The sequence below is a fragment of the Nipponia nippon genome, unplaced genomic scaffold, assembly GCF_047370975.1.
Source record: "Nipponia nippon isolate SJK-2023a ecotype South Korea unplaced genomic scaffold, ASM4737097v1 scaffold_9, whole genome shotgun sequence".
NCBI lineage: Eukaryota > Metazoa > Chordata > Aves > Pelecaniformes > Threskiornithidae > Nipponia > Nipponia nippon.
The window spans coordinates 142,779-161,892 of NW_028262413.1; the positions used below are offsets into that span (position 1 = coordinate 142,779).

Here is a 19,114-nt window from a genome sequence, read left to right on the forward strand (position 1 = left end):
TCTCTTGGATAGCGACTCGCTGCAGCGCTCAGGCGTGGGAGGAAGCAGCAAACGTGCCTTTATGCGCAAGGGCATGCTATGTATGACTCAATTAAATGTGCGAGCCTGACCTAAACCCGGGGCTTGCTCCGGGAACCCGCTGCTCCGGCTCATCAGCGATGCTACCTCGGCGGGGATTGCTCCTCTCTTCCTGCCGTCCGTCTGCGCCCTCCTCGGTGCGGCTCCGCGGCCGGGATGCTGGGCGCTCTCGGCGCAAAGGGCTGAGCTCCGTCCATCCGTCGCCTCTCCGGGCTGTGTGACAGACGCTTGTCATGCAGCGGGGCCCTGCCTGAATTGGCCGGGTCTCCGGTGGGTGTGCACGGCCCCCCACCCCCCCGCCCCTGCCAGCCCTGCCGAGCCCTCCCTAGCTCAGCCCCCGGCAATGTGCAGTGCTCTCTTCTCGCCTTCCTGGAAGGGCTCAACTACACTTTCAGCTCCTCCAGACTTTCTCTGCTTTTGCCATACAGAGGCACCCTCCCTCTGGTCCAGCTCCTCCTGTGCCTGCCTTTCTGCCTCCGTGCTATCCCGTTAAAAGGCTGCTGCTCCTGCTCCACTGAACCAATGCATTGGCTGACTTGATCTGGGATGAAGGCTGGAGGTTACCGGCGAGGGAAAGGAGAACTCTAGTCAGCTTTCCATTTGCAAAGTGAGCAGTAATTGCAAGAAGACAGCCTCCCCAGTTGGAATCAATAGTCTGCTTTCTTGCTGCTAAGGGCACTTTGGAGCAGCAGTAGGTCACTGAAGTAACTCCAGCACACTGCTGACTGCGGAGTTGTAAAGAACTACATGCAAGTGGCTGCAGTAGTGCTGGAAAACGCTTTGCTGTTACCAGGGACACAATAGTTTTCAAGTCATTAGAGCTTCGCTTCTGGTCCTCTCCTTCCATTACACAGAGAAGGGTCATTCGTTGGAGGGATGAGAATGGAGCTGTGATTTCTTCCAGTGTTGTTCTAGTGGAGGGGGCAAGGGTGGGGAAAGAGGCTTTAGAAGCAAAACCCCGCTGCTGCTGCATTCAGCTTTACTTGAATTTCCCCAAATCTTTCCAGGCACAGCGAGGCAAAATGCCAGAGAATCTGAATCTTCTTCGGGCTTTTGGGGGGTTTTTCTTTATCTTCTGGACAGCTTTTAACACAGCCTTAGTGGATGTGGTTGGATCGGAGCAGCAGATCCCCTTGTCTGTGTAAGTGCTTTCATGCTATTGCTCTCAGGACCGTGTTCAAGGATGAGAACTTAACTGCTCAAGTTCTTACCTTTTGATATTGCAGATATTTGACTGTTCAAGGCACCTTTGCTCCTCCGTCAGCTGTGTTTAAAATGGTAGTCTCTAACACGCTCAGCACTACTTTCATTTTATTGTAGGAGCATGTGTTGGTGGAGTATGTGGCTGCAGAGTCTTAACTTAAGTGCTTGTATTTACTGAAGTTGATGCTGTTATGTTAATTCCCTCTAATGTGAGAATTTACCATTCACAGCTGTTCTGCCATTTTATCTGCTTCTTTCCTTTCAATGGATATATGTTATATTGTGCTAAAGCATGTTTCTCTACAAGTTGATTCTTTAAATTTAAACAGTGCAGGTTGGACAGTTTCATATCAGAGGCCTTACCTTAGCACAGCATCTAGTTTGTGCTTATACTTGAAGAGCTTTGCTAATTTTTTTGCTGTGCTTAGGTTCCTTAGTGAGCTCTTTAATGCAAAATTGCTAGGATCCCTCTGAGTGCAGCTGAAGCTGCTACAGTCTGTGTTGCTTGCTATGACATGTGTATTACATTTCTTCCTGTCTCATTTTTTTTCTTCACAGTGTAAAGCTCTGGGCCTCAGCATTCGGTGGGGAGATCAAATCTATTGCAGCCAAGTACTCGGGTTCCCAGCTCCTGCAGAAGGTAAGGATCTCTTCAGTTGTAATAAGGAAGGTCTTAACAGAGAAAATGGAGGCAGATTTAATTTTTTAAATGAATAGGAAAGCAGTGCTGTACATGCTTTGGTCCAAGATCTATTTTTGTATTGCATACCTGTTCCTGATGACTCTTTGCATTGCACTGCACTATCTGGAGAGTCCTTGATTAAACTGATATATTTCTTTTTGGATGATTTTTTTGTTATCATCATTAGAAAGTAAACTCCAACACTTCTATTTCTTGGAAGTCTAGGCTTCAGCCTAGATTGTGGGTTATTAATCTGGTTGCTGCATTGTGATGATCATGTTTCTGTGTAGAAACAGCTGCTTCTTATGAAAAATGTTAATGTCGTTCAAGGATTAGAATTAGTGCATATTGTATTATTTTCAGCCTGTGCTGTATGTACGCAATTCACTGTATCAGGACAAGGCGGCTGCACTGTTGTTTGTCATCTCTGCAGTTTTTACAATCCCATTATTCCCCCAATCATCTCAACCCAGTGCTGGGATGTATTACATCATTACAGATAAGAGGAATGAATGTGGTTATCTTCTTGCTCAGCTGCACAGCTGGGTAATAAGCTAGTGAAGTATTGCAAAAACTTGAGAAATTGGTATAAGTCTACATAATTGGGGCAGAGGGTAATGAGAAAGCGGATTTGAGTATTAGGTATGTGTCAAGGACTCTGTCTACTCTAATTTAAATATGCAACCTATAGTAAAGTTCTATATTGTAGACAATTTATTTTTACAGCAGTTACTGAAAAAATACAATAAGAGCCTAAGAGGAACATGTTAAAGATTTTAAGACTGCGATTTTGTGGTATTTAATAAGTGATCCTCAAAATGCAATATGGAAATGGAAAAACGTTGAGATATTCACTGACTAGAGAGACACTCATTCAACCCATATGTTAAATTTCAGCTGTTTTTTTAGACGTGTGCTTTTTAGTTTTGAGTAACATGTTGATATTTTTTTTTTAATCTGATTATGAAGGAAGTTATTCCTTGAGCTTGTAGCACTTATTTTGAAAGGCTTGTATATGTGTGAGATGATGAAACGGACAGTATATGTAGCAGTTCAAATAAAAAGCTTATGCTATCCATGTAAAATGAAAGCATTACTACTCTTACTACCTTTTGAGGCCATTAAATGGCTTCATTTCAATATATTGGGCGAACTTTTAATTTGAAAATCTGGACCTTCAGTATTTACTATACTTCTAGCTCACATTCTTTAAAGTCTGTAGTCTTATATCGTCACTGTTTTGTATGAACTCCTTAAATTTATAAAGCAGATGGCCCTTTCAGTTTTGATTAGTATCTAATCAAGTATTATTAAAAGGCTTTAATTTTTTATTGGGCCCTAACAATCAGGTACCTTTATTTAACTTTGGAACTGTTCCATGCACAGCCATTTTTGCACTAATATGGCTTTAAAAATTAAATCTACCAAATGTAGATAGTCCAACATTTACTAGAAAAATATGGAATATGCTGTGTTTTGCAATTGTGCTAAAATCTACAAAGAATCAGTATGAGATTCTTAATCATTCTTCTCTTCCTCCATAGTAGATACTGCTGTCATCCCTTCGGTAATGTATTTTTTCCCTCTGAAGTAGCAAGGTTTCTTCCTATTGGTTGTTATAATTGTAGGTAATTGGAAGCTATTCACTTTACCTTTTCATCAGCATCCTTTCTATTTCACTAACAAATCTGTGCTCCTGTTTTTGAAGGTGGATGGTGTATGATCATTCCAAGCTATTTTGGTTTTGTTTCCTGCTTTTGTTATGATAGTTCATTATAGAATGAAAGATGAAAACCAAAATGCAGATTTGACAGGTATTTAGAGCATTTTTATTCCTTTGTCACATCCCCTATTCTTCCCCCCATCTTCCGGTTACAGTAATTTTAGCAAACCTCTGGTGCTTTTTATTGCCAATTCCAAGTGTCTCTGTCCTTTTAAGCTTGCTATTTTTTGCTGTTGATCGTGGCAAATGAGCCTGGATGACAGATGACTTTAACATGTATCTTTTTGTATTGTTATAAGGTATATTTCTTTTGTAAGCTTGTGTGAATAAAAACATACCAGACTTCAAGATTTGCAAGTATTTTCAACATGCAAAGTCAGTGGCAGAATTTGTCATAACAATTAAGGAAGTGATAGCACAGTAGGGCTCTAAATGCAAACACCTTTTCCTGCCCCCTGCCTCCCCACTAGCCAGGCATCAAGAATCCATTTGGTGTTTACTGTGAGCTCTGGGTGATCGGAGTCAGTGTCTTTTTAAAGTCAAGATTCCACTTTTAGCAGCAGTGCGACTTCTAATATTACTGGAGGAATCCACATTTTCCGATTATGAATTAAGCATCGTTAAACAAATGAAGATATAAAATGTGTGTGTAATTATGTATCTGGGCAGTATAGATTTCTCAATTACCAACTGTTTTGTAGTGCCATTGAGCTTAATAAAGGCTTGCCAAATGAAAAATTAATGTAAAGGTTACTTGATTCATTTTGTTAGCATATATAGTGAGCATTACTTTCAAAGGAATGCATTTGAAATAGAGGCATGATTGATATTCTCTACTGCCCAAATGTTTTACACATTAAAGAGTCACTTGACCCATACTAAAATTCCATTGAGCCAATGAAGTTATGCGAGATAGTCAGTTACACAAAATTTTGCCAGGTTATAGCTGTGAATATCGATTTAGTTATTGCAATTCTTAAGTCTTGCTGTACTGTGAACATCAGATGAAGTAACCAGCATTGCTGTCGTCTCGAGTTTCAAAACAATGCGTAAGAATATTTTTGTCACTTTTTGAAACGATGTATTTTTTTAAAAAAAACACTGCTTACCTTATCTTAATTGAATGTTTTATTATTTTGTTGAATTCTAATAATCTTACCCAAGTATGTTGTTATGCCTCCTAAGAGTCTATGGGATATATTATTTTTCCTGAAATTGGCGTTAGATGAAATACAGATACTTGTAAATAGCTCAGAAAATAATAATAATAGTTCAGTAAATTTCTGAAATGATGATCAGCTTTTAAGCAAAATTAGCACTTAAAAATGTAGCGTTTTAATGTTCTACTACTTGCTTTCAAAGTGAAGGAAGAACATTCAGTATTCAAAAATCCATACAGAAAACTTAGGAATAATAGTATCCTATTTTCATCTGATTTATGGAGGTTTTACAGCTGTCATATAGATTTGGCAGCATAGAAGAAGCTGCTTGGTGCTGTAGAGACATGCGTACTCTTACCTAGTTAGCAAATACTGCTGGGGTCTAAGAATTGATTGCAATTTTAATTGTCTCTTAGGTGCTTAGGTTTTTTTTCCTTAGACTTTCAAAAGACATCTGCCTGATTTGAATCTTGACCCTTCTTTAAACATGTGTGTCTGGGGGGGGTGTGTGTTGTGTGTTTTTGTTTTTGTTAAACCACTCTGATTATGTTTAGTGAATACTGTAGTAAATGTGAGCGTGTAGCCCACTGGCAAAGCCACACTTTAAGTATAGGGTACAAAGCAAGGGTTAGATGCCGGGAAGATGTTCACTTCAGCTGCTGCGATTAGAAGTTTGGAGGAAGAGACTTAGGGAATGCTACTGTTCACATTACAGTGTCCGTGATAATAATGTGTTTTCAGTTCCACGCTGTTGTAAAATAATAGTAATAATAAAATGGAAGCAAAAAATGCAGGTAATGTGCCTTCTGTTAATGTTAAAAATAATTGTTGTTGCACAGTAAAGTTCTTCTAATATCAAAGAAGTGTCTGATTCTCTAAAAATGCAGGGTGGTCTATGCTTGCTCAGATTTCTTTTGGAAAGACTTCTTTTTTTTTTTATATTCTCAGCTTTGATAATTCTTGGTTTGGTCTTGAATAGTCAATAGTATTTTATTGCAAATGTAGGAACAGTTTCTAACTGAAAGGAAACTTCTATTTATCGCTTCTGCCTTAAAGGTTTCTTAGTGAAGACAAGCTTGTTTAAGGCTGTCTCAGATTTTTCTTAGTAAGTCGTCTGAATCTTCACTGTTATGCAAGCACTGATTGCTGTGGTCTCAAGCAGTCGGTAGTCTGCATCTGCCTACTCCTTGCAATAAATTCATTGTGTTAGGAGTCTCAAACCATTGTGTTTTCTCAAAGCAGGTTTTCAATCAGTATAGCATTCCTATTTTTAAAGGTTCAGAATTGCATTTTGTCTTACTGACTAGATTTGGTGCTGTATCTTGTTTCTTACAACTCTGGAAATGTCAGTGCAAGCCTAATACAACAGGATGATTTAGATCAATTAGCATTCAGCTGGTGTATCTGATTCATGCAGTACATCTATCTTTAGTTTTAAATCGTATAACAGTGACTTAAATTCTTAGAGAAGTTTAGTCCAATCATCTTGACATTAATTGCTTTTCTTTTATTCAGCCTTATGTTGGTTTTGGTCTTTGTAGGCTGTTTCTTCTTGAGACACTGCAACTACTGCTTTGAAGGAAGGGTTGCTAAGATTGAGACGTGCAGTTTAAGGTATAGACATAAACTGGCGGCTTGGATATCAATTTAAATTTTTGCCAGCTGAGCAATTCTAAAACTGCAAAAATAGTACTGATTCTTTTTTCCTATCATAAATAGGAGAAAAATGGTCAAAAAACTGTAGACATATGACTCTCTTAAAAAAAAAAAAAAAAAAGACAAAAAAAACCAACAACCTACCACCACCCCCTGCAAAAACCCCAAACCAGTAGCACCTGCCCCAACCAACCAACCAAAAAACAACCCCCCAAAAACCCCAAAACAACCCCACCAAAAAACCCAAACTCAAACCACCAGCTGGGTAAATGGTATAGAGGTTACCAAAAGCTCTATTCAGAGTTAATTCATTATAATTTAAAGTCCTGAAATCTGGATTATGTAAAATGTGTCTCCTAGCACTGAATTAAAATCAAGCATTAGAAAATAAAATAAATACACATCTGAGAATCTTAAATCACTTTTAATTTTGATGATTAATGCAAATGATGTTTTGGAACTTGCAGAGCTTCAACCTCCATCCCCTTTAATTCTTACAGATCTTTGGGCTACCTAAATCACAAGGTTATTCTCTGTGCCAAACTAGTTACGGAGCATTTCAGTGTGTTTGGTGAAGTATTTGATGTTATTGTCTGCAGACATAAAGGTAAATTCTTTTGGATAGACATTCTCATTTTTCTTTGTTCAAGAAAAATATAATCAAACACATTTGTATGCTACTAATGTATTAGGTGGAAAAACTTGCTGGGTCCAATACTAATTTTCAGGTAGCATATTGATCTGTAGTAATATCATAGTGCTATCAAACTTCCAATAGCATTGTGTCTTTTTCTCAATAACAGAGAATATTTTTTTCTTTCTTGTAACGAAGTTCTGCCTTCTCTGAAGGTATTGGAAAATTTTCTTTGCCTTCAGTGAAGTTAGAACTGCATTTTCAACCATCTGTGGTCTTATTCTCATCTCCCATTCGAATGTTATGGCAGGAGTAATAATTTCTTGGTGTTAGTAGTATTTTCAAAACGTAGTCTAAATCAGCCTGAATATTAATCATTATGTTTTATATTTCTCTCTAACTAAAAGCAAAGCCCTGTTTTAAGCCATGGTGAATTCATGCTCTTCTGCCATCAGCACTCTATATTTTGCAGTATTTTCTGTGTCTTTCTGGGTTTTGCAAGCACAGCATGATCCTCTTACTTCTGTTATTGAAAGTAAATATATTCAATTGTTAATACGTAATAGAAATACGAGATGGCTTCAGTAAGTTTGATACATGCGTTACACTTTCAATAATGTCTTTTAATATGGAAATTATTGAGTGGACAATCCAACTGGAAAACATCAGATCTTGAAAGGAAATGAATGCTAATTCCCTTAATGTGTTTATGATTGTTTGTTTTCGCATCCTGTATTGGAAAATGCTTACATTTCAAGGTTAAAAGAGCCAGTCTCCATGCAAATTATCTTGACAGTGAAGGTATGTAGAGCCATGAATAGATGCCGCATTGTAGTGGTGACTCACTTTTAAGCAACTGCTAATCAATACTCTACACTTCCAAATGTCATTACTGTTCTATAGGGTACAATTTTTTTGTTGCTGATAAGTGGTTACACATTGTACAACACAAATTATATATTGATAGGATAGACTGTATTATAGGTTGCTGTAGAAGCTTCAACAAAAGGTCTTCATGAAATACTTTGATTAAGCTGTTTTTCTCACAAAGTTCCATTTTGCTTTTTCTATGTATAATGTTTTTCCAAAATTGCATGGATGTTTTTGTGAGCCTATTTAGCATCTGCCCAGTTCATTTCTTAACTTTAAGTACCTTTTTAGAGTGAATGACAAAATCCACTCCTAGACTAATTAGACTAACTTTTATGTAAGTAGATATTTGTAATCTCGTATAGATGCCCTCAGAGAGACTGAACTCTCTTGCACTAGCTTCCTGTTATACTTGAGGTTTCCTGTTCCTGCTAGGAACACATATTAGTTTTGTCTTGTATTGCTTTTCACACTGATTCCTTTTGCCCTTACTACAAGCAAGGGTTATTCTCTCTCTCTTCTCTCTGTTGACCCCCCCCCCCCCCCCATCAACTCCACCCATCATAACCCATTATAGATGTGTCAGGACACTGATTTACAGAAGTCATCAGCAGAGGAAGTCACGGACTTCAAATGTTCTTGCTGCTTTTGGTATCTGTGGCTATTGTGAATATACTGAGGGGATGAGGAATGTTTTACCCTCAAAGACCTGTGTGATCTGATACATTTTACCTGCTCCCCATTTCTGCCATTTTTTCTGGTAAAATGGCTGGTGGTAGCTATCTTTAATCTCTGTAGAAAGCTGACAATTGACTGGGAACCTCACATATGGTAAAGGATGTGTCAAATCCATATTTATGAGACAAGAAATATTCTAAACCATAGAAACTTTTAAAGGTAAGATACTTATGTCACACAAACAGAGGGGGACAACGAGTCCTGAATTCCAAAAAAACCTTTCTGTGTCTGATGCAGAAAGATACGCTGTGTGAAAGAGAGAATAACCTTCAGTTAAGCTAGAAAACTGGAGGTGGAAAAAAAACCAACCCCAAATTTAAAAAAAGTGTATTTTCTTTTGTACAGAGGAAGAAAGTGTGGAGAAATGTAAACAGGGCAGGAGAGAGGGAAAAGAGGAAGAACTAGGTCTGTTTCACTAGACAGTGATTTAGTGCCATGGGCCAAGCTGTGCTGGAGCAAAGCTAGTAAAAACTTGAAAGGAAATATGGCAACATTCTTCACATGCAGAAAACCAGGAAGAAGAATGAATGTGTCCCCTCTATCCATGGTAGATGAACAAGAACTGGTCTTTAAACAGAAGAATTACTTTTTCTTAGTATCAAAATTTTTTTTTTTTTTGTGTACTGAGAGAAAACATTGGAATAGTGTGGAACTCTTGCAGGGCAGGTTTTCAAAGCAGGTTACCTGCCATTGTGTAGATCTTGTTGAACTGCCTTATATTGGGAAGATGAGCTACATAATCCTTTGGTTTGGAGTCTTTTTTATTTTGGACTATAAACAGTGAAAGTAATTGTGTTTCTTCTTTGTTTTTATCTAAGCACTGTTAAGCTTTGTACCTTTATCTCCTTAAGACACAGCAGGGGAGTCCCTCAACATTCAGAGCAGAAACAGGTTATGAAACACTCATTATTGTTGTACAGGTTGGCCAGGTTGGCTGAACGCTTGCCTCTTCCCCCCCCCCGCCCTTTATAAGCATACAATCAAATGATCTTATTATCTCTTACAAGACAGTGTGATGTTCCATTGAGAGAGAAGGAAATGGCTGATAAGATGTAAACTCCTGGTTTATTCCTTATGTACCTGCCACATATTCTAGTGCTTTGCTATCAGCAATTGTTGGTATTTAGTAAAGTTTGCTCTTAACTCTTCTTACTCTTCAAGAGTCCTTCCTAAGCACTACTTAGGCTGAATTTTTGCTTTTTTAGGTAAAGCCTGTTTGGTTGGTTTGATAGAGTCGTGAAGACACATAGGTCCTGGCAATGACTCTTAACCAGGAAAGTGTTTGGCGAGGTGGTTGTTTCTAGCCATTTGTTCTATCTCTCAAGATTTCTGAAAGAACCATAAAGAATTAAACCAATACATTTCACTAAGGTGACCAAAACAATTTCTGAAGTAATAGAAGGCATTCTCCTTGTCGGAGCATTTGGCCCTACTCCTGTTTTGCTTTTGCCATCCTTAATTTGACATGTTGTTTTATTGTTGTCTTCGTCTCTGGCTCCCTGTCTCCTCTTTCTGAACCACCTTATTTATCTTATATTTGAATCTTTTTGTTTTAAAATGGGCAGATGTTCTAGAGAAATATTTTCTTCAGACTGATGCCAAAGATTTTGCATAAATGAGTTTGCAGTACAGGAGGCACTTAAGATAGTTACTAGTATTTATCCTTCAAAGTAGATTATGAGATCTTAAAGCACCCAAGTTAAGGGAGTAAAAGATACAAGAAAAAGTTGTTCTCTGGTCCATTAACAAAACAAATCATATGGTGACCTAATCTAGTTCTTAAGATTGGGGATATAATGTGAGAAGTACGTGTGTGTAATTCAGGGCTTAATGTGTGCATCCTGTTGATGGTTCATTGGTTAGCTTGTTTATATGTATGACTGACAGTAGCTTCCTTATTGAAGCTTTCCTCTTAGTTTTTAGGAAAGGGTGGAAATTACTTTTGAGCTTCTAATAGCCTCATGAAATGTTTTCCTTTGGTGTACTCAAAATATGGAGTTGACAGGCTTCCCTGAATTTTGTGCAGGTGGCAGATTCCTTATTATGTTAACGCTGTTCCTCTATAATGTGCAAGTTGAGTAGATCTCCTCTGATTAATGTTCTTGTGAATACAGTGATATGGAATTTAATTCTAATTGTGCTCTTACAACTGAGACTTGTGTTTGGCACTAATGACTCAGCAAAACTGGTTCTGGAAAAAACCCTCATCTTCCCCCTTTGCACAACTGTCTTCTGCTTTGGAACTGTTTTTAATAATTTCTGGAATCGTATAATAATTCATTCTGATTGTCTTTTAAGTCAGCTTCCTGCGCAAAGTGAGGTCAATGCTGAAATCAGCACAGATTTCTTGGGGCTTTGAGTCTGATCTTCAGAACCTTCAAGGACAGAGATACCGCAACCTCTTTTGTTCCAATGATTGACTCTGGATGAAAAGTTACTTACTTAAGCTGGAACTTCTCATTTCAATTTATGACTGCTGTCTGTCACTTCTCCTACTGTGCACCTCCATAAATAGCCTTGGTTCATCTTCTCCATAACCTCCTTGTAGGTATTGAAAGCCACGAGACTTTGTCATGGCAGGCTTCTCGTAGGCCCCAGTCATAGATGACAATATACCACCTTTTAGTTGCTTCATCAGGTCTCAACGCTATCTTTTCTGATCTGTTCTTTTAAAACAGTTTGCGCTAACGTTACAGGCTCTTAAACTGAACTCTGCTGTTTAATGTTCAGGTGGGCTTTTTTCCAGACATTCCTGTTCTCACAATAAGAGTATGTAACTGTTCTCATAACTACAAAGTCGCAAGAGTAATTTCCACGAAGTTGATTGCATGAATTGGAGAAGTTTTTTCTTAATTTGTCACGATAACACAGGAATTTCCGTTCTAATCTAGGGCTAAACCAAACCCTTTAGCTCCCAGTTGCTTCACTAGCCATTTTCTTTTACTATCTTTATCAGCTACAGTATCTTAAGTGAACTTAGTGTTGTACAGAAATAATTTGTCAGCTGGTAGAAGGTTTTATGTCTTATCGTCTGTTTTTACTTTAAATTATTCTACAGTAGCTGGCAAGGAACTGCTTTGTGCTTTTATACACAAACAAGGTTGTGACTTGCTTTCCTAAAAAGCAGGAGTCAAAATTATGTAGTCATAGTATCTCTAGCCTGTTAGATAAAAGCACTGTGAAAACGCTATTTGGAAGGCATTATGAAAACTTTGGTTAGGGCCACAGCATATAGTGTTCCTGTTGTTCCTCTAGGACATACTTTAATGTTTGGCTATTCAATATACTCCCAAGGTTTTGTGTCAAGCTAAGACACTGATTTTCAAGACACAAAAAAAGGATCTACGTACTACGGGTATTAAAACTTGATGCGTTGGGAACACATCATTGGTCACAAAATCAGATAATTATCTTTTATCTTCTAAAGTGACAAAGCTTCAAAGATGAAAAGCAGGAATATTCAAACTTCAGCTTTACCTTGAAGCTAAATGACTATCTTTATGACAGCTGTGCAAAATGTATGACTGCCGAGCTGTTCGTACATGATGCTATCGTATTACATTAATAGAAATTTTCACTGATAGTGAAAACTGGTAGGAGGCTAAGAGTAAAGCTTTATGTTATGACTTGCAGCCATTGACTATCTGCAACCAACAGATTTATTACCCCCTACGCACATCGTGCCTTTTAAAATATCTTCTGCCATTTCTTCGACAAAGTACAAGAAAGATGATGATATAGATGGCACGATACAAAAAAATCTGAGTACACACTTCACACTTCAGACTTCCACCTATCATTACCAACTGCAACACAACTTCGCAGTAAAAGTGGAGATGAGTTCTGACATCCACTTGGAACTTTCTGTGAAAAACGTTGCGGGGGGGGGGGGGGATATGAATGAAATCTGGAGGATTTCTGTTGGCTAAATCAGATTTTAATTTTCCTATTAAAATCAAGGCAGCAGACTGAGATTCAGATATATCTGGCTGCTTACCCTAGGTCTGTGGTAACTTTCTTGATGGTCTGCTTAAGCCACATAATCTTCGTGGCCAAAACTCAGTGAAGCCCTTAAGCATGATATTAGCTTGTAATGTCACACATACAAATCTGGCACTTGTGGTGGTGGTAGGATTTCATCCAGCATGCCAGAAGCCTTGAATTGAAAGTTAAAACTGCAAACATGATTTCCACCCCCCAGCCCCCAGAAATGGAGGCATCTTTGCCTAACTTTTCCATGTAAAATGAGCCTAGTAATACTGCCTTTTTCCTTAAATTTCTAAGCCTTGAAATTGTTTGGATCAGGAGCAACACTTTTTTGTAGAGTGTTTAGCATATGGAAAGGATCAGGTGGTGAAGAACAGCACTAGCATATGGGTATGTGAGTAAAGCAGAGGACATGGAATGGATCAGCTCTGAAAGCTACAAAGCATTAATTTTAACACACTTTTTAAATAAAACTTCTTCAACTACTGAAAAGATAAATGGTTTTCTCTAACAGCCCTGAATAACAAAATTGATAGAAACTCTCGTATTTTTGCTGTTGATATTTGGTATCTGTAGTTGGCAATAAGTCTCCATACGGCATTGTGCTGGCAAGTGAAATTGAACCCTTTCTTGTCAGATAATTAATTCTTCCTATGCTTTGAATGCTAAGTGATATGGTATGCTGATATTAGAAAGTAATTTTCAATTTTGCAAACATTTTCTTCTTTCCCTTATACGCTTTTTTTTTTCCGCCCTGGTACTTCTTTCTTACTATCCGTTTTCCACATAACTACAGTTCCACACTATTCTTTCATCTAGATCCTTCAGACTGACCTTTTCTGATTTTCTTCCAAGTGAGATCCAACCAATAAGACTTGTTACAGAGTCAAATTCACAAATGTCAAATGCAGTTAAATTGGGAATCAAACAATTTTCTTCATCCTTTTATGGGTAGCTGATTATTTTTGTCTGTATTGCAATTACCATAGAAATTTTTCTGTGTACTTTCTCACTCTGTCCTTCTCTGTGCTCCCACTCATTTATAGCCATTGCTTTTTTCCTCTGGAAATTTTTACCATTAATGTATTTTTTTCAGTGCCTTGAGCGAGTGTAATCATAATGCTGCAGTGAGGATATGGTCAGCTGGAGAAAAATATGCAGAAATAAAATGAGTAATGGCTTAATAACACTTTAATGTATAAGAATGGGGGAAGGTTATGCAAATACAAGTGCTGTTCTTAAAATTATCTTTTCATTAAGTTATGATGTTTGAACCTTTAAAAGGAAGAATAAATACATTAGGAACTACTAGTGCACCTTACACGTTGTGAACATTGTTGGAAAGAGAAGGTTGTTATTTCCCCAGTGAAAGCCGGTATACTTAGCTGTACGTTGGATGGTGTGTTCAGGAAGTGGGGGGAGGCAGGAAGGGAGGGAGACAGGATTCCCTTAAAAACCAAATGGAAATCTTCTGTCATAGCAGGGGAGGCACATTTACAGCATCTTTCTGACTATAAATTGCCGGGAGGAGTCAGTATCAGGAAGCTACTGCAGTCTGTTTAAAAACAGCTAAAGGTGAGAACAGGGACACATAAAGGTAGTAAGATGAAGAGGAATGGCATGCATTTGGAGCAAAGAAGCAGAATGACTGAAGAAAGTTATTCTTTTCTCAGTATTTTAATACAGTTGGAGAATATATTCGTATGAAATTCAGTCAAAATCTGTATTGTGGTGATTATTTTTGACAAATCTATTAAATGAATAATTTTCATATTAAAAATATATAAGCCACAATCAGGAAGTCAAGTTTGCTATTTTTGAAATGCATGAGTACCACATGATTTTAAAACTTTTGCCAAGAACTAAAATTAAGAGGAAATTACATGCTAAGAAACGTAAATTTCAATTCAGGAAAGGCATCTGAAATTAAACTGAGTATTAGTAATGACCTAATTCTGACTTTTGTATTTGGCTTCCCTGATGCTTAAAATTTGAATGCTTTAACGTTTTTTAAAAATTTGATGTTTGCTCTGCTGAAGTCTTTTATTCTGTACAGCTCCAGTGTAACAGGAATAGAGTTCAACTGCATTCATAACTTGGCACTAATCCTGTCTGTCCACCCTAAGCATGTTATTAATGTAAATATATGTCTGTTCAGTAGAACTTCCTCAGCATTACAAGATATCTGGGGAATTTTCTCTGAAAAAGAATGGTAGAAAATGTCATTATATGTGGGATTGGGACCTATATTTATGTGTTGGAATAATTCAGATGTTAGTGTATAGAATTATTCATGTATGGCCATACTTATCTGATTGCATGCTGTTTATTTATCTTGGTTTATAAATATACAGGAGTTGTATAACTGAAAACTCTAATTATTGTCAGACAAAACCAGCTGCTAACTCAACTCTTCTCAAGAATCTTCAGTAAAATGCACAACCTAAAAAATACTGTCTTGAAAAGTACAGAATTCCCATTCTTCACACAAATCCTCTGTGCCTTTCAGATGTCTTTCTCTCGAGTCTAGCAAAAACCTATGGCTTTCTGGTGTGACTAGAAGGACAACAAATCCAGGCAACTGTACTGTGGCTTGTACTGCTTGAACTTCACTCACAGTGCAGTTCTGAATGTTATAGGTCAACTCTGTAATTCGGCAGAGACGATCCTTTCACATCTTGGTTACTGGTTGAAATGTTGATATGTTTCTTGGCTTTAGAAGCCTCAAAAGACCCGCCAGTCCTGGTTTTGCCCCTCACCTGTTAATTGACCTTGTGCAAATCAATTTTGATACATGTCTGATTCCATATTTATAAAGATGTGGAAAATTATGCTTACTGTCTGCAGTTTAAAAAAAAGAAGTTTTGATGACAGCTTGTGTGTAAAATTTTCTTTTGTGGGGTGTTTCTTTGGTGTGGTGTTTTTAGTTTTGTGGTTTTGTTGTTGTGTTTTTGCCTTTTTTTAATGACATCAAATATCACTTACTAGTATGTATTGATGAGTGATTCATCTAGTTGACTGAACAGGTCAATTTTCTGTAACTTCCCATATAGTAGCAGTGCTGTCAAAAAAGAACAGTCTTGGAGTCTGGATAACACAGCATCTGTTTCCAAAGGCTTAGGAACTTGAATGAAAACAAGGTGTGTGCAGGATTAACAGTATTATTTCAATCTCAGTTAAGAGAAATTTGAACAACAATCTCAATTAAGATGATTTGAACAACATTCAAGTTCACCTCAGTTTGGGAGCAATTGAGGCAAATGCAGATGGGAGTTACTTCGCTTGTTGATACGACCAGCACCTCTGTAGAAGTCTTGTGCCTGAAATAAGGTCATTTTTGGTAACAGCATGCATGCTTTTAACGAAAAGTACTTGCATAAAGTGGTGATTAGCTCAAATACTGTAAAAGAAGAGCTGATTCTGCGTTGACTGTCTAGAGATAGTCATGACTCCTGGTGAGAAATGATGTGAAGAAGAAAACTGAGGGAAGGAACTGCTGCTGGACTGGCAGCTAGTTAAGGTACATGCAAGTAAAAAAAATAATTTCTTCATATATCTGGGATATATGAGTAAGTAGGTGTCTACTGTGATTGTATGCTGCCTTGCAAGCCTTTAAACCAGTAATTAAAATGCTGACTATTGTGTAAATTGCAAAAGGATCGGATCTGCAATCTGGAAGTTTTCTTTTATATTCACAATAGTCATGCACGGTAATGAGACTCTTATCTGTAATGAGATGGTGTTCTGTTGGAAAAGAGGTGGAGAATGTTTGAGGGTGTAATGTTCTTTAGACTGGAAAAATGTTATGGCTTAAATACGAAGAGTAATTATAAATCTCCTTGATGGCTTCACATTAAGTCAAGCTGTAATTTATTTTAACTGCAAAAGTGTACGTACTTTGCCGATTTTTACTTTTTCTCCTTGGTGGGTAGGAGGTTAGAATTGAAAGATGGCTTTTCTTTCCTTATTTAATTGCCTAAAAAGAAAAGTAGCGCGAATAGAATCCCGTTTCTTGTAGGTGAACAATAAAATAAGATTCTCTCACCTAGTGCTTTCAACATATGCACTTCCTAATTCTTCTGTTTCTTCCCTTCCAGAGGAGCTGGCAATCCTTTTGTGGCACTAGCTCTTCTCCTTCATTATGTCATGCATGAGGAATTGCTTTTATCCTTTTTAATATGAGTGGCTTGATACACAACATATCTTCTGCTTTTCTCCTTTCTGATACTTTCATTTCCTTCCTCCCCCCCAATCCTCTGTCCTCACTTCAGCTTTCCAGTATTATTTGATAATTGGCTTTTTCAGAATACAGCTTTTCTTAATCCTGTTTTCAGATTTACTCCTATGTATTAACTTAAAGAAATGATAGAAATGTACATATGTGTAGTCAAGCCATATTGATGAGTTCTGTTCCATTAGTACCTTCTCAGCTCTCTGAAATATCCCAATAGCTCACTCTTAAGAAATGGACCTCTCTATCTCTACCACTCTTACTCTACCTCTTAAATACCTTTTGCTTTTGACTACATTTAGTCTGGAACTCCTCCTTGGCTGTAGAATGCAATCTCGTTTGCAAAGTGTAAATGATTCTCTGTTTGTTCATAGTGAATCTTTTTCCGTGCTGTTGCCCTAAATTCATTCTGTAATCTCCAGTGCCCCACTGATACTTCCAGACAAAGGAAATTGTGAAAAAAGTAGTAAAACATGGAAATTCATTTTTCATTTACCACTCTTTTTAAGCTTTTCAAAGCTGGAAGAATTGTTTGGGATACAAAGGAGGGTGGGCAGGAGGGAGCGGGAAGAGAAGAGACATTAATTAAAGGACAATTCTGATAAACCTTCGTAACATTCTTTATTTCTCATACTGTTTTCTCTCAGTACCGGCTTCTTGGTGTGGTGGCTTCCTTAACTTGATGATAAGGAAATGGGACTTGGCAGACCCAAGTTACTGTGTGTGTCACCAGGGCTGCTGGGTGATCCTGAGCAAATGATTCTGTCCTTCATCCATTCTGTCTAGTAGCAATGTCTTTGAGACAGTCTAGCTCAGTTTTATGTTTTAGTAGCTATCTGGTACTGTACATCTACTGGACAGTTGCTAAGGTGCTATCTGAAGTTTATTCTTGACTTCCCCAGTTCAACAGCATGATTCATTCAGGATATTCCTGTCACCTATTGCCTCTTGCTGCAAAAGCCACAGTTACACTGCACTAGTTTCAGGTTACTCCAGGTAGTTCAGAGACTAGTTCAAAATATATTTTCTTTCTAATTTAATTTGCCTTTTTCAAGAGTTCTTCATAGGTCTTGCTTTGTTTTGTTCTTACTCCTCTTTATGCATATAGGTCATATTGTGTGACCATACACTTGGTTAAGCATAGAAGTATTTGAATGTATAGTAGTGAGATTTTTGAGATTTAAATAAAGCAGTTCGTTTTATGTAGGAAAGGTGGGTTTCTTACTAAGATGATTTTTTTTTTTTTTCTCTCCCCCTCCCATTTTATAATTTCATCTATTCCCCCCCTCCGGCCAAGAACCCCTTTTTCCGGCTCTCATCTGCAATAGTTATGCTTGTGATTGGATCCTTATTTGTTCCGGATGAGTGTTTGTCACATTACAATATCCTTTTTCAGGATCTGTTAAGAACCTAGGCTGTGTTTGTGTAAGAGTTTTCTGGGCTTTGAAACAGTATTATTGAAATAGCATGTATGTGTTTGAGGAAGAGTAAGAAACCACACAGAATTCCACAGAAAAGGGAATAGAGGATGCGTGAAACAGCCTGCAACTGTAAAGCCCTATAAAAAGTGGTTGGGTTTGTTTTTTCTTTAAATGAACATGGTTGCCATTAAAAAATAGGTAATTGGATTGGTTTCTCTGTGCAACTCCTATGACCTTGAGCTAACTACTGTGCTAAAAAGGGGTAAGAATAGCTTTTGTATAGCTTTATGCCTCTCTTTTTTTATTTGATGTTTAAAATACTATTTTAAAACCTGTTTACCTGTCCTGTGTATGTCTTAAATTTTTTTTTTCATTGGTACTGACTGAAAGATTTTACAAGATATGTCATATGATGGCCTTATGCCATCCTTAAAAAAACAAAATCAAACTGTATTATTGTCTGTTATGTAACTGTATAAAGCATTATGAGGTTAGATAAAAGAAGAGATAAAAGTTATAGCCCATTTTAATACACCTTATTGTCTGAGATTGTGAAATTTATCACTGAGTGTTGCCTACCCTGTTGTCTACACTTTGTTTCCTCCATCTAAATAGTCCTTAAAAAAAAAATCAAATAATAAAACTGTGATATGATTCCAACTTTGGATAAGGATTACAGGACGAACTTTTCATTTACTTCTGTAGCCTGGATAACCACATAATTGGAGAAC

At 37.5% G+C, this 19,114-nt stretch overlaps 1 protein-coding gene across 7 annotated transcripts in view; it reads left to right on the forward strand.

Moving 5' to 3' along the window:
• The first annotated feature begins 423 nt into the window (after nt 1-423).
• The window catches only part of CACNA2D3 (calcium voltage-gated channel auxiliary subunit alpha2delta 3), a 458,323-nt gene continuing 439,632 nt past the window's right edge, over nt 424-19,114 (forward strand). For all 7 annotated transcript variants that reach the window (XR_015701497.1, XR_015701498.1, XM_087744701.1 and 4 more), the window contains exons 1-2: nt 424-1,219; nt 1,840-1,921. Coding sequence is in view for 5 of the 7 variants with exons in the window: in XM_087744701.1 (XP_087600827.1) it covers nt 1,101-1,219; nt 1,840-1,921 (201 nt within the window). In the remaining 2 variants the exon portion in view is untranslated. The remainder of the gene's footprint in view (nt 1,220-1,839; nt 1,922-19,114) is intronic.